The 12,136-nt window shown below is 56.4% G+C and overlaps 1 protein-coding gene across 3 annotated transcripts in view; it reads right to left on the bottom strand.

The window, feature by feature from the left end:
• The window catches only part of ENOX2 (ecto-NOX disulfide-thiol exchanger 2), a 55,368-nt gene extending 47,058 nt beyond the window's left edge, over positions 1-8,310 (bottom strand). For all 3 annotated transcript variants that reach the window (XM_038747984.1, XM_038747986.1, XM_038747987.1), the window contains exon 1: positions 8,254-8,310. In XM_038747984.1, the coding sequence (XP_038603912.1) occupies positions 8,254-8,296 (43 nt within the window). In that variant the 5' untranslated portion in view covers positions 8,297-8,310. The remainder of the gene's footprint in view (positions 1-8,253) is intronic.
• Positions 8,311-12,136: the final 3,826 nt, after the last annotated feature.

Raw genomic sequence — 12,136 nt, 5'->3', positions numbered from 1 at the left:
CCGTCCAACTGACATGCCCCCACGCCCTGGCCTCTTCCTCCTCCTGCTCCTCTTCCACTTTTTCCTCCTCCTGTACTCCTCCTCCTTTTGCCTCCTGCTCCTCCTCCTCTTTATCCACCTCCTTTTTCCTCTTCCTGCTCCTCCTCTTTTTCCACCTCCTTTTACTTCTTCCTGCTCCTCCTCTTTTTCCAACTCCTTTTTCCTCTTCTTGCTCCTCCTCTTTTTCCTCCTTTTCCTCCTCCTTCTCTTTTTCCTCCTCCTCCTCTTTTTCCTCCTCCGTCTCCTCTTTTCCTACTCTTCTTTTTCCTCCCCTTTTTCCTACTCCTCTTCTTTTCCCTCCTCTTTTTCCTCTTCCTGCTCCTCCTCTTTCTCCTCCTTTTCCTCCTCTTTCTCTTCTTTTTCCTCCTCCTCCCTTTTCCTCCTCCTTCTCTTCTTTTCCCCCCTCCTTCTCCTCTTCTTTTTCCTCCTCCTCCTCTTTCCTCCTCTTTTTCCTCCTCCTCCTCTTTCCTCCTCCTTCCTCCTCCTTCTCTTCCCGCTTCTCTTTTTCCTCTTCCACCCACTGGCTCCACCACATGCCTGCTGTGTGACCTTGGGCAGGTCATTTCACTTCTCTGGACCTTAGTTCCCTCATCTGTGAAATGGGGATTCAACACCTGTTCTCCCTCCTTCTTTGATGGTGAGGCCTGGTTAGATTTCTCATTCCCACACCTGATGAGCCACTTTACAGGCAAAGAAACTGAGGAGGGGACATGGCAAACGGCTTGCCAGTCCATCACCTACTGAAAGCTAGGGACAAAACCACCAAGTCTGGAAACTCAATCCTCTTTTTCCTCCTCCTCTTTTTCTTCCTGCTCCTCCTCCTCCTCCTCTCTTTCCTCCTGCTCCTCTTTTTCCTCTTCTTCCTTCTCCTCCCCTTTGTTTGAGAAAAATTAATCCTGGGGAAGGAAGCTAGACGCGTTCTCCCCTCCCCGGGAAGAACCGTGTTCCAAACGCCAACCCGTCCCAACAGAGAGGAATGCACCCCACTGAACGTTTTGTCTCGCATGGCGGGTCAGTGGTGGATTATTTTGGGGCGGGGGAGTCTCCCGGATCCCGCCCCTTGCCCTGTTTTCAGGGGTTCACAGGACTCTCGGGTTCCCGTCTCCGTTCAAACACAGCAGGTTCTCCCCCCCTCGCCCCACACACCTGCATATATACAACAGGCCTACTTGAAAAAGCTTCTTTTTAAACAACTTTAAGAGCTTACTATGTAAAGGCACTGTACTAAGCACTAGGGTGGAGAAGCAGTGTGGCTTAGTGGCAAGAGCCCGGGCTTGGGAGTCAGAGGTCGTGGGTACTAATCCCGGCTCCGCTGCTTGGCAGCTGTGTGACTTTGGGCAAATCAGTTATTTTTTTTTTTTTAATGTTAAGCCCTTACTATGTGCAGGCACTGTACTAAGCGCTGGGGTAGAGCCAAACTAATCAGGTTGGACACCGTCCCCGTCCCACACGGGGCTCACGATCTTCGTCCCCACTTTACAAGCTGAGATACCTGAGGCCCAGAGAAGGGAAGTGACTTACCCAAGGTCACACAGCAGACGAGTGGCGGGATCCGGGACTAGAACCCAAGTCCTCCGACTCTCAGGCCCGGCCTCTTTCCACCATGCCAATGCTGCGGCTCTTCCCTATCGAATACCAGCGCTTAGCATGGTGGTTGGGGCAGAGTAAGCCCTTAATTGATCACTGGTAATTATTGAGCACTGACTATATGCAGAACACTGTGCTAAGCACTTTGGAGAGTTCATTCATTCATTCAATCATATTTACTGAGCGCTTACTGTGTGCAGAGCACTGTACTAAGCGCTTGGGAAGTACAAGTTGGCAACATATAGAGACGGTCGCTACCCAACAGCAGGCTCAATACAACAGAGTGGGTAGGCCCGTTCCCTGCCCACAGTCAATCAAGCAAAGGTATTTATTGAGCGCTTACTGTGCGCTAAGCACTGGACTAACCGCTTGGAAAAGTCCAACACAAACGAACTGGTAGATACATCCCCTGCTCACCATCAATCCATCAATGCTATTTATTGAGTGCTTACTGTAGTGCACGGTACTAAGTGCTTGGAGACTACAACACTACAGAATCGGTGGACAAATTCCCTGCCCACAATCAACGCTATTGATTGTGTCTTTTTCCTCCCCAACTAAGTACCCGGCAGTTTTCCTGGTTATTATTATTATTATTAATAGTAATAATAATAATAAAATGGTACTTTTTAAGCACTTACTATGTACCAAGCACTGTTCCTAATCAGGTTGGACACAGTCCCTGTCCCATACGGGGCTCACGCTCAGCTCCCCAATTTTATGGGGGAGGTAAGTGAGGCCCAGAAAAGTCAAGTGACTCGCCCACGACCACACAGCAAAGTGGCCGAGCTGGGATTCATAAAGAATAATAATTGTGGTATTTGTTAAGTGCTTACTATGTGCCAGGCACCGTACTAAGCGCTGGATTGGATACAAGCTAATCAGGTTGGACACGGTCCCTGTCCCACGTGGGGCTCACGGTCTTCATCCCCATTTTACGGATGAGGGAACCGAGGCCCACGAGGTCGCACAGCAGACGATCAATCAATCAATCAATCGTATTTACTGAGCGCTTACTGTGTGCAGAGCACTGTACTAAGCGCTTGGCAACATATAGAGACAGTCCCTACCCAACAGTGGGCTCACAGTCTAGACGATGGCTTAGCCGGGATTAGAACCCAGGTCCTTCTGACTCCCACCCACTAGGCCCCGCTGCTTCCCAGAGCCGGGTTCGGGTCTCGCGTTCCCGACCTCGGCTCTCGCCCGCTTCCCCCAGCCGGTGGGGCGAGGAGAGCCGATCCCAGCTCGGCGTCTCCGGACGAGATTCCTCCCCTCGCTCAGAGCACTCCAAAAATGTCACCTCCTCGGGGAATTAATCCCTCCGCCTTCCCAGACATGCCTTCCTGTCAACCAGATCTCAACACTCACGTCCTCTACATCTTCGGGCACCTGCGCTCTCCAAGTCGCCGGCTCCGGGGCCCGCTCCCTGGGCGGGCTCGATGACCGTTCGGCGTGGGGTTGGACTCACCCAAGTGCTTAGGACAGTGCTCTGCGCACTGTGAACGCTCGGTGGATGCCACTGACGGACTGACTGCCCACTCCGAGAAGCAGCGCGGCTTACAGCAGAAAGAATCCGGGCCTGGGAGTTGGAGGACCTGGGTTCTAATCCTGCATTCCGCCATTTGTCTGCCGTGTGAACTTAATAATATAGCAAATAATGATAATAAAAAAACAACTATGGTACTCATTAGGCACTTACTACGTGCCAAGCACTGTTCTAAGCACTGAGATAGATAGAAGTCTAGAGAAGTCTAGAGAAGCAGCGTGGCTTAGTGAAAAAAACCCGGGCTTGGGAGTCAGAGGTGGTGGGTTCTAATCCCGGCTCCTCCACTTGCCTGCTGTGTGACCTTGGGCAAGCCGCTTCACTTCTCTGGGCCTCAGTTCCCTCATCCATAAAATGGGGATGAAGACTGTGAGCCCCATGTGGGACAACCTGATCACCTTGTATTTACCCCAGCGCTTAGAAGAGTGCTTGGCATATAGTAAACGCTTAACAAATACCATCATTAGTATTATTATTATTAAGTCAACCAGGTTGGGGAAGTCACTTCACTTCTGTGGGCCTCAGTTCCTTCATCTGTGAAACGGGGATGAAGACTGAGCCTAGGGAAGGTGACAGACGCCCCAAGGTGATAGACGGCTGGGGAGGTGATAGATGCCCCGAGGGGATGGACATGCATGGAAGGATGCAGTGATTTCCCCCAGCTCACAGTAGCAATCAATCAATCAACGGTATTTATCGAGAGCTTACTGTGTGCAGAACACTGTACTGAGCGCTTGGGAGAGTACTATGGAGGAGTTGACAATCTACCCTGCGCAGAGCACTGGACTGAGAGCCTGGGAAAGGCCAGCAGAATTTAGTAGACACCATCCCTGTCCTTAAGAAGCTTCCAGGTTGGGTGCAGAGCACTGCACTGAGCGCTTGGGAGGATACAGTCCCCCGGGGAGGGAGATGGAGAGACCTCGCCTCACAGAGACCCCAGAGACAGGGACAGAGAGACCACTCCTCAAAGAGACCCCCGAGACAGGGACACAGAGACCCCTCCTCACAGAACCAACTCAAGGACAAGGAGACCTCTCCTCACGGAGACCCCCAAGACAGGGACACAGACCCCCCTCCTCACAGAACCAAAGCAGGGACAGGGAGATTTTTCCTCACAGAAACCTCCAAAACAGGGACACAGAGATCTCTCCTCACAGACACAAGGCGGGGACAGAAGGACCTCTCCTCACAGAGCCCCCCAAAAGAGGGAAACAGAGAACCCCCTCCTCACAAAACCGAGGTAGGGACAGAGAGACCTCTCCTCACAGAGACCCCCGAGACAGGGAAACAGAGACCCCCTCCTCACAGAACCAAGGCAGGGACAGAGAGACCTCTCTTGACAAAAGCCCCCCAAACAGGGACACAGAGACCCCTCCTCACAGACCCAGGGTGGTGACAAAGAGACATCTCCTCACAGAGACCCCCAAAACAGGGACACAGAGACCCCTCCTCACAGAACCAAGGCAGGGACAGGGAGACCTCTCTTCACAATAGCCCCCAAAACAGACACACAGAGACCCCTCCTCACAGACCCAAGGCAGATACAGAGGGGCCGCTCCTCACAGAGACCCCCAAAACAGGGACATAGAGACCCCTCCTCACAGAACCAAGGCGGGGACAGAGGGACCTCTCCTCACTGAGACCCCCCAAGACAGGGACACAGAAACTCCTCCTCACAGAACCAAGGCAGGGACAGGGAGACCTCTCCTCACTGAGACCCCCCAAGACAGGGACACAGAGACTCCTCCTCACAGGCCCAAGGCAGGGAAAGAGAGACCTCTCCTCAAAGAGACCCCCAAAACAGGGATCCAGAGACCCCTCCTCACAGAACCAAGAAGGGGACAGAGGGGCCTCTCCTCACAGAGACCCCCAAAACAGGGACACAGAGACCTCTCCTCACAGACCCAAGAAGGGGACAGAGAGAGACCGCTCCTCACAGAGAACCCCAAGACAGGGACACAGAGACCTCTCCTCACAGACCCAAGACGGGTTCACGGAGACCCCTCCTCACAGACCCAAGGTGGCAATAAAGAGACCTCTCCTCACAGAGACCCCCAAAACAGGGACACAGAGACCCCTCCTTATAGAACCAAGGCGGGAACAGAGGGACCTCTCCTCACAGAGACCCCCAAAACAGGGACACAGAGACCTCTCCTCACAGACCCAAGATGGGTTCACGGAGACCCCTCCTCACAGACCCAAGGTGGCAATAAAGAGACCTCTCCTCACAGAGACCCCCAAAACAGGGACACAGAGACCCCTCCTTACAGAACCAAGGTGGGGACAGAGGGACCTCTCCTCACAGAGACCCCCCAAAACAGGGACACAGAGACCTCTCCTCACAGACCCAAGGTGGGGACAGAAGGACCTCTCCTCACAGAGCCTCCCGAGACAGGGAAACAGAGAACCCCTCCTCACAAAATCAAGGCAGGGACAGAGAGACGTCTCCTCACAGAGACCCCTGAGACAGGGAAACAGAGACCCCCTCCTCACAGAACCAAGGCAGAGACAGAGAGACCTCTCTTCACAAAAGCCCCCGAAACAGGAACACAGAGACCCCTCCTCACAGAACGAAGGCAGGGACAGGGAGACCTCTTCTCACAGAGACCCCCCAAAAGAGGGACACAGAGACTTTTCCTCACAGGCCCAAGGCAGGTATAGACTTCTCCTCACAGAGACCCCCCAGGACAAGGCCACAGAGACCCCTCCTCACAGAACCACGGCGGGGACAGAGAGACCTCTCCTCACAGAGACCCCCAAAACAGGGACAAAGAGACCCCTCCTCACAGACCCAAGGCAGGGACAGAGGTACCTCTCCACACAGAGACCCTCCCAAGACAGGGACACAGAGACTCCTCACAGAACCAAGGCAGAGACAGAGAGACCTCTCTTCACAAAAGCCCCCGAAACGGGGACACAGAGACCCCTCCTCACAGAACTACGGCAGGGACAGGGAGATCTCTCCTCACAAAGACCCCCAAAAGAGGGACACAGAGACCTCTCCTCACAGGCCCAAGGCAGGGATAGAGAGACCTCTCCTCACAGAGACCCCCATCCTCACAGAACCAAGGCAGGGACAGGGAGATCTCTCCTCACAGAGACCCCCAAAACAGGGACACAGAGACCTCTCCTCACAGACCCAAGGTGGGGACAGAAGGACCTCTCCTCAAAGAGCCTCCCGGGACAGGGAAACAGAGACCCCCTCCTCACAGAACCAAGGCAGAGACAGAGAGACCTCTCCTCACAGAGACTCCCAAGACAGAGACACAGAGACCCCTCCTCACAGAACCAAGGCAGAGACAGAGAGACCTCTCTTCACAAAAGCCCCCAAAACAGACACACAGAGACCCCTCCTCACAGACCCAAGGCAGATACAGAGGGGCTGCTCCTCACAGAGACCCCCAAAACAGGGTCACAGAGACTCCTCCTCAAAGACCCAAGGCAGGAACAGAGGGACTTCTCCTCACAGAGACCCCCCCCAAAACAGGGACCCGGAGACCCCTCCTCACAGACCCGAGGCAGGGACAAGGAGACCTCTCCTCACAGAGACCCCCAAGACAGGGACACAGAGATTCCTCCTTACAGACCCAAGGCAGGGAAAAAGAGACCTCTCCTCACAGAGACCCCCAAAACAGGGACATAGAGACCCCTCCGCACAGACCCAAGGCGGGTACAGAGGGGCCTCTCCTCACAGAGACCCCCTAAACAGGGACAAAGGGCCCCCTCCTCACAGACCCAAGGCGGGTACAGAGAGGCCTCTCCTCACAGAGACCCTCCAAGACTGGGACACAGAGACTCCTCCTCACAGGCCCAAGGCAGGGACAGAGAGACTCCTTCTCAAAGAGACCCCCAAAACTGAGACACAGAGACCCCTCCTCACAGAACCAAGGCGGGGACAGAGGGACCTCTCCTCACAGAGACCCCCAAGACAGGGACACAGAAACTCTTCCTCACAGAGTCAAGGCAGGGAAAGAGACCTCTCCTCACAGAGACCCCCAAGACAGGGACACAGAGACCCCTCCTCACAGACCCAAGGTGGGTACAGAGGGGCCTCTCCTTACAGAGACCCCCAAAACAGGGACACAGAGACCCCTCCTCACAGACCCAAGGGGGGTACAGAGGGGCCTCTCCTCACAGAGACCCCCAAAACAGGGACAAAGACCCCTGATCACAGACCCAAGGTGGGTACAGAGGAGCCTCTCCTCACAGAGACCCCCCAAGACTGGGACACAGAGACTCCTCCTCACAGGCCCAAGGCAGGGAAGGAGAGACCTTTCCTCACAGAGACCCCCAAAACAGAGACAGAGAGAACCCTCCTCACAGACCCAAGGCGGATACAAAGGGGCCTCTCTTCACAGAGACCCCCAAAACAGGGACACAGAGACTCATCCTCACAGACCCAAGGCAGGGAAACAGAGACCTCTCCTCAAAGACCCCCAAGACAGGGACACAGAGACCCCTCCTCACAGACCCTAGGCGAGTACAGAGAGGCCTCTCCTCACAGAGACCCCCCAAGACTGGGGCACAGAGACTCCTCCTCACAGGCCCAAGGCAGGGAAGGAGAGACCTTTCCTCACAGAGACCCCAAAACAGAGACATAGAGCCCCCTCCTCACAGACCCAAGGCGGATACAGAGGGTCCTCTCCTCACAGAGACAGCAAAGAGAGGGCCACAGAGACCCCTCCTCACAGAACCAAGGCGGGGACAGGGAGGGCTGCCCTTACAGAGACCCCCAAAACAGGAACACAGAGACCCCTCCTCACCAAGGTGGGGATAGAGAGACCTCTCCTCACAGAGACCCCCCCGAGAAAGGGTCACAGAGACCTGTCCTCCCAGAATCCCCCGCGGTGGGGCCATGTCAGAGACACCTCTCCTCACAGACTCCTCCCAGAACCCCCCGCGGCAGGGACCTGACAGAGAGCCCCCATCCTCCCAGAGCCCCCCGCGGCGGAGACGCCAAGGAGCCCCCATCCTCCCAGATCCCCCCGCGGCGGGGAGACGCCAAGGAGACCCCATCCTCCCAGAGCCCCCCGCGGTGAGGCCGCGCCAAAGAGCCGCCTCCTGAGGGCCGGGCCCTGTCTTACCGGCCGCGCCGCGCCCTCCGAACCTGCTCCCGACCGGCTCCATCGGCGGCCGGCCCCGCCGCCGCTCCCATTGGCCCGCGGTCACCGCCCTCTGACGTCACGGGGCGGGATCCCACCTGCTGATTGGCGGAGAGGTTACCGGGCCATCGGGCGCGCGGAGGCTTCTGGGAGTTGTAGTTTTCCGGGCGGCGCGGGGGCTGTTGATTGACAGGGGGCGTGGCCCGCCCTCGTGCCGCGCTCGTTGGCGAGGACGACGTGAGGCCCCCTCGCCTCGGCGCTTAGCGCAGTGCTCCGCGCACTGTGAGGACCCAATAAATCCCACCCACCTTGGCCAACGCCACAAGCCCCTTTGGGGGGTTGAGGGGGCACAGAGACTCCCCTCCTCAGAGACCCCCCTGTGGAATGCCCAGAGAGACCCCTCTTTGAGATAGCCAGAGAGACCCTTCCTCAGAGACCCCCTGTGAGATGCCCAGAGACCCCTCCTCAGAGACCCCCCCCCGTGGGATACCCAGAAACCCCTCCTCAGACCCCTCTGTGGGATGCCCAGAGAGACCCCCTCCTCAGAGACCCCTGTGAGATGCCCAGAGACCCCTCCTCAGAGACCCCTCTGTGAGATGCGCTTAGAGACCCCTCCTCAGAGACCCCTGTGAGATGCTCAGAGACCCCCGAGATGCAGAGACTCCCCTCCTCAGAGACCCCCCCCGTGAGACACCCAGAGAGGCCTCTCCTGAGACGCCTGAGATACAGACTCCCCTCCTCAGAGACCCCCCTGTGAGATACCCAGAGAGACCCCTCCTCAGAGACCCCTGAGATATAAAGACTCCCCCCCCCCCACAGAGACCTCCCCCGTGGGATGCCCAGAGAGACCCCTCCTCAGGGACCCCTGAGATATGGATTCCCCTCCTCAGAGACCCCCCTGTGAGATGCACAGAGAGACCCCCTCCTCAGAGTCCCCCTGCGAGATACCCAGAGACCCCCTCTTCAGAGACCCCTGAGATACAGAGACTCCCCACCTCAGAGATCCCCCTGTGAGATGCCAAGACCCCTCCTCAGAGACCCCTGAGATATAAAGACTCCCCCCCCCGAGACCTCCCCCGTGGGATGCCCAGAGAGACCCCTCCTCAGAGACCCCTGAGATATGGATTCCCCTCCTCAGAGACCCCCCCGTGAGATGCACAGAGAGACCCTCCTCAGAAACCCCCTGCGAGATACCCAGAGACCCCCTCCTCAGAGACCCCTGAGATACAGAGACTCCCCACCTCAGAGACCCCCCTGTGAGATGCCAAGACCCCTCCTCAGAGACCCCTGAGATATAAAGACATCCCTCCTCAGAGACCCCCCGTGAGATGCCCAGAGAGACCCTTCCTCAGAGACCCCTGAGATATAAAGACTCCCCCCCTCAGAGACGTCCCCCGTGAGATGCCCAGAGAGACCCCTCCTCAGAGACCCCTGAGATATGGATTCCCCTCCTCAGAGACCCCCTGCGAGATACCCAGCGACCCCCTCCTCAGAGACCCCTGAGATACAGAGACTCCCCACCTCAGAGACCCCCCTGTGAGATGCCAAGACCCCTCCTCAGAGACCCCTGAGATATAAAGACATCCCTCCTCAGAGACCCCCCGTGAGATACCCAGAGAGACCCCTCCTCAGAGACCCCTGAGATATAAAGACTCCCCCCCTCAGAGACCTCCCCCGTGGGATGCCCAGAGAGACCCCTCCTCAGAGACCCCTGAGATATGGATTCCTCTCCTCAGAGACACCCCCGTGAGATGCACAGAGAGACCCTCCTCAGAGACCCCTGCGAGATACCCAGAGACCCCCTCCTCAGAGACCCGAGATACAGAGACTCCCCTCCTCAGTGACCCCCCTGTGAGATGCCAAGACCCCTCCTCAGAGACCCCTGAGATATAAAGACATCCCTCCTCAGAGACCCCCCCTGAGATGCCCAGAAAGAACCCCTTCCTCAGAGACCCCGGAGATACAGAGACCCCCCCCCGAGATACCCAGGGAGACCCCCTCCTCAGAGACCCCTCTGTGGAATGCCCAGAGACTCCTCTCCTCAGAGACCCCCTGAGATACAGAGACTCCGCTCCTCAGAGACCCCCCTGAGATACCCAGAGAGACCCCTCCTCAGAGCCCCCCCCTGTGAGATGCCCAGAGAGACCCCTCCTCAGAGCCCACTGTGAGATGCCCAGAGACTCCCTCCTCAGAGAACCCTGGGATACAGAGACGCCCCTCCTCAGAGACCCCCCTGTGGGATGCCCAGGGACACCCCTCCTCAGAGACCCCCCCCGTGAGATGCCCTTAGAGACCCCTCCTCAGAGACACAATAAGATGCAGAGACTCCCCTCCACAGAGACTCCCCTCCTTGAGGTGGTGACCAGTGAGACCCCTCCTCAAAGACCCCCCGTGAGATAAAGAGACTTCCCTCCTCAGAGACACCCCCCCCGTGGAGCTGCCCAGAGACCGCCTTCCTCAGAGATCCCCCCGTGAGATACCCAGAGAGATCCCTCCTCAGAAACCCCCCCATTGAGATAATAATAATGGCACTTATTAAGCGCTTACTATGTGCAAAGCACTGTTCTAAGCGCTGAGGGGGTACAAGGTCATCAGGTTGCCCCACGGGGGGCTCACAGGATTCATCCCCATTTTACAGATGAGGGAACCGAGGCCCGGAGAAGTGAAGTGACGTGCCCAAAGTCCCACAGCTGACAACTGGCGGAGTCAGGATTCGAACCCATGACCTCTGACACCAAAGCCCGGGCTCTTTCCACTGAGCCATGCTGCTTCGCTGAGACCCCTCCTCAGAGACACCCCCCCCCCGCCTGTAAGATGCAGAGACTCCCCTCCTCAGAGACTCCCCCCCCGAGGTGATGATGAGAGACCCCTCCTCAGAGACACCCCCTTGAGATACGCAGAGACTCCCCTCCTCAGAGAAACCCCTCCCCCCGTGGAGCTGCCCAGAGAGACCCCTCCTCAGAGACCCCTCTGAGGGATGCACAGAGACTCCCCTCCTCAGAGACCACCCCCCACCGTGGACCTGCCCAGAGAGACCCCTCCTCAGAGACCCCCATGTGAGATGCCCAGAGAGACCCCTCCTCAGAGACTCCCCACCTCAGAGACTCCCCCTCCTCAGAGATCCCCTAAGGTGCGGCTGTCAGGCCTCTCCCAGCATCCTCTCTGTCATCAAGCGCTTAGTCCAGTGCTCTGCACACGGTAAGTGCTCAATAAATACAACTGAGTGAATCGAATGAATGAATCCCAGGTCTTTTACAGGTCCCGGCTCTGCCACTCGTCTGCCGGGTGACCTTGGGCAAGTCTCTTCACTAAAAAAAAAAAAAAATGATGGCATTTATTAAGCGCTTACTATGTGTGAAGCGCTACTCTGGGCCTCAGTCACCTCATCTGTAAAATGGGGATGAAGACTGTGAGCCGTATGCGGGACAGGCACTACATCCAACCCGATTTGCTTGTATTCGCCCCAGCGCTTAGTACAGTGCCTGGCACACAGTAAACGCTTAACAAATACCACAACTATTATGTCCATGCTTCCCCAGCTCCTCACTTACTAAGGATACATGGGGTGCAGTGCTTTCCACAGATCCCCTGATTTGGAATTATTGATAACTCAAAATCCTGCGATAATAATTCGGAAGTGCTTACTATATGTCGAGTATCGTTAAGCTCTGAGGTCGTCACTAGAATAATTAGGTCAGTCACAGTCTCCGTCCCACATGAGACTCACAGCCTAAGTAGGAGGGAGACTCTGGATTGAATCCACATTCCACGGATGAGGAAACTGAGGCACCAAGCGATTTCTCCAAGGTCAATCGTATTGACTGTGCACTTTGTGCAGAGCACTGTCCTAAGTGCTTAGGAGAGC

This window comes from Tachyglossus aculeatus, chromosome 6 (genome assembly GCF_015852505.1).
Source record: "Tachyglossus aculeatus isolate mTacAcu1 chromosome 6, mTacAcu1.pri, whole genome shotgun sequence".
In the NCBI taxonomy this organism is placed as follows: domain Eukaryota; kingdom Metazoa; phylum Chordata; class Mammalia; order Monotremata; family Tachyglossidae; genus Tachyglossus; species Tachyglossus aculeatus.
This window is presented reverse-complemented; position numbering and strand designations above follow the sequence as displayed.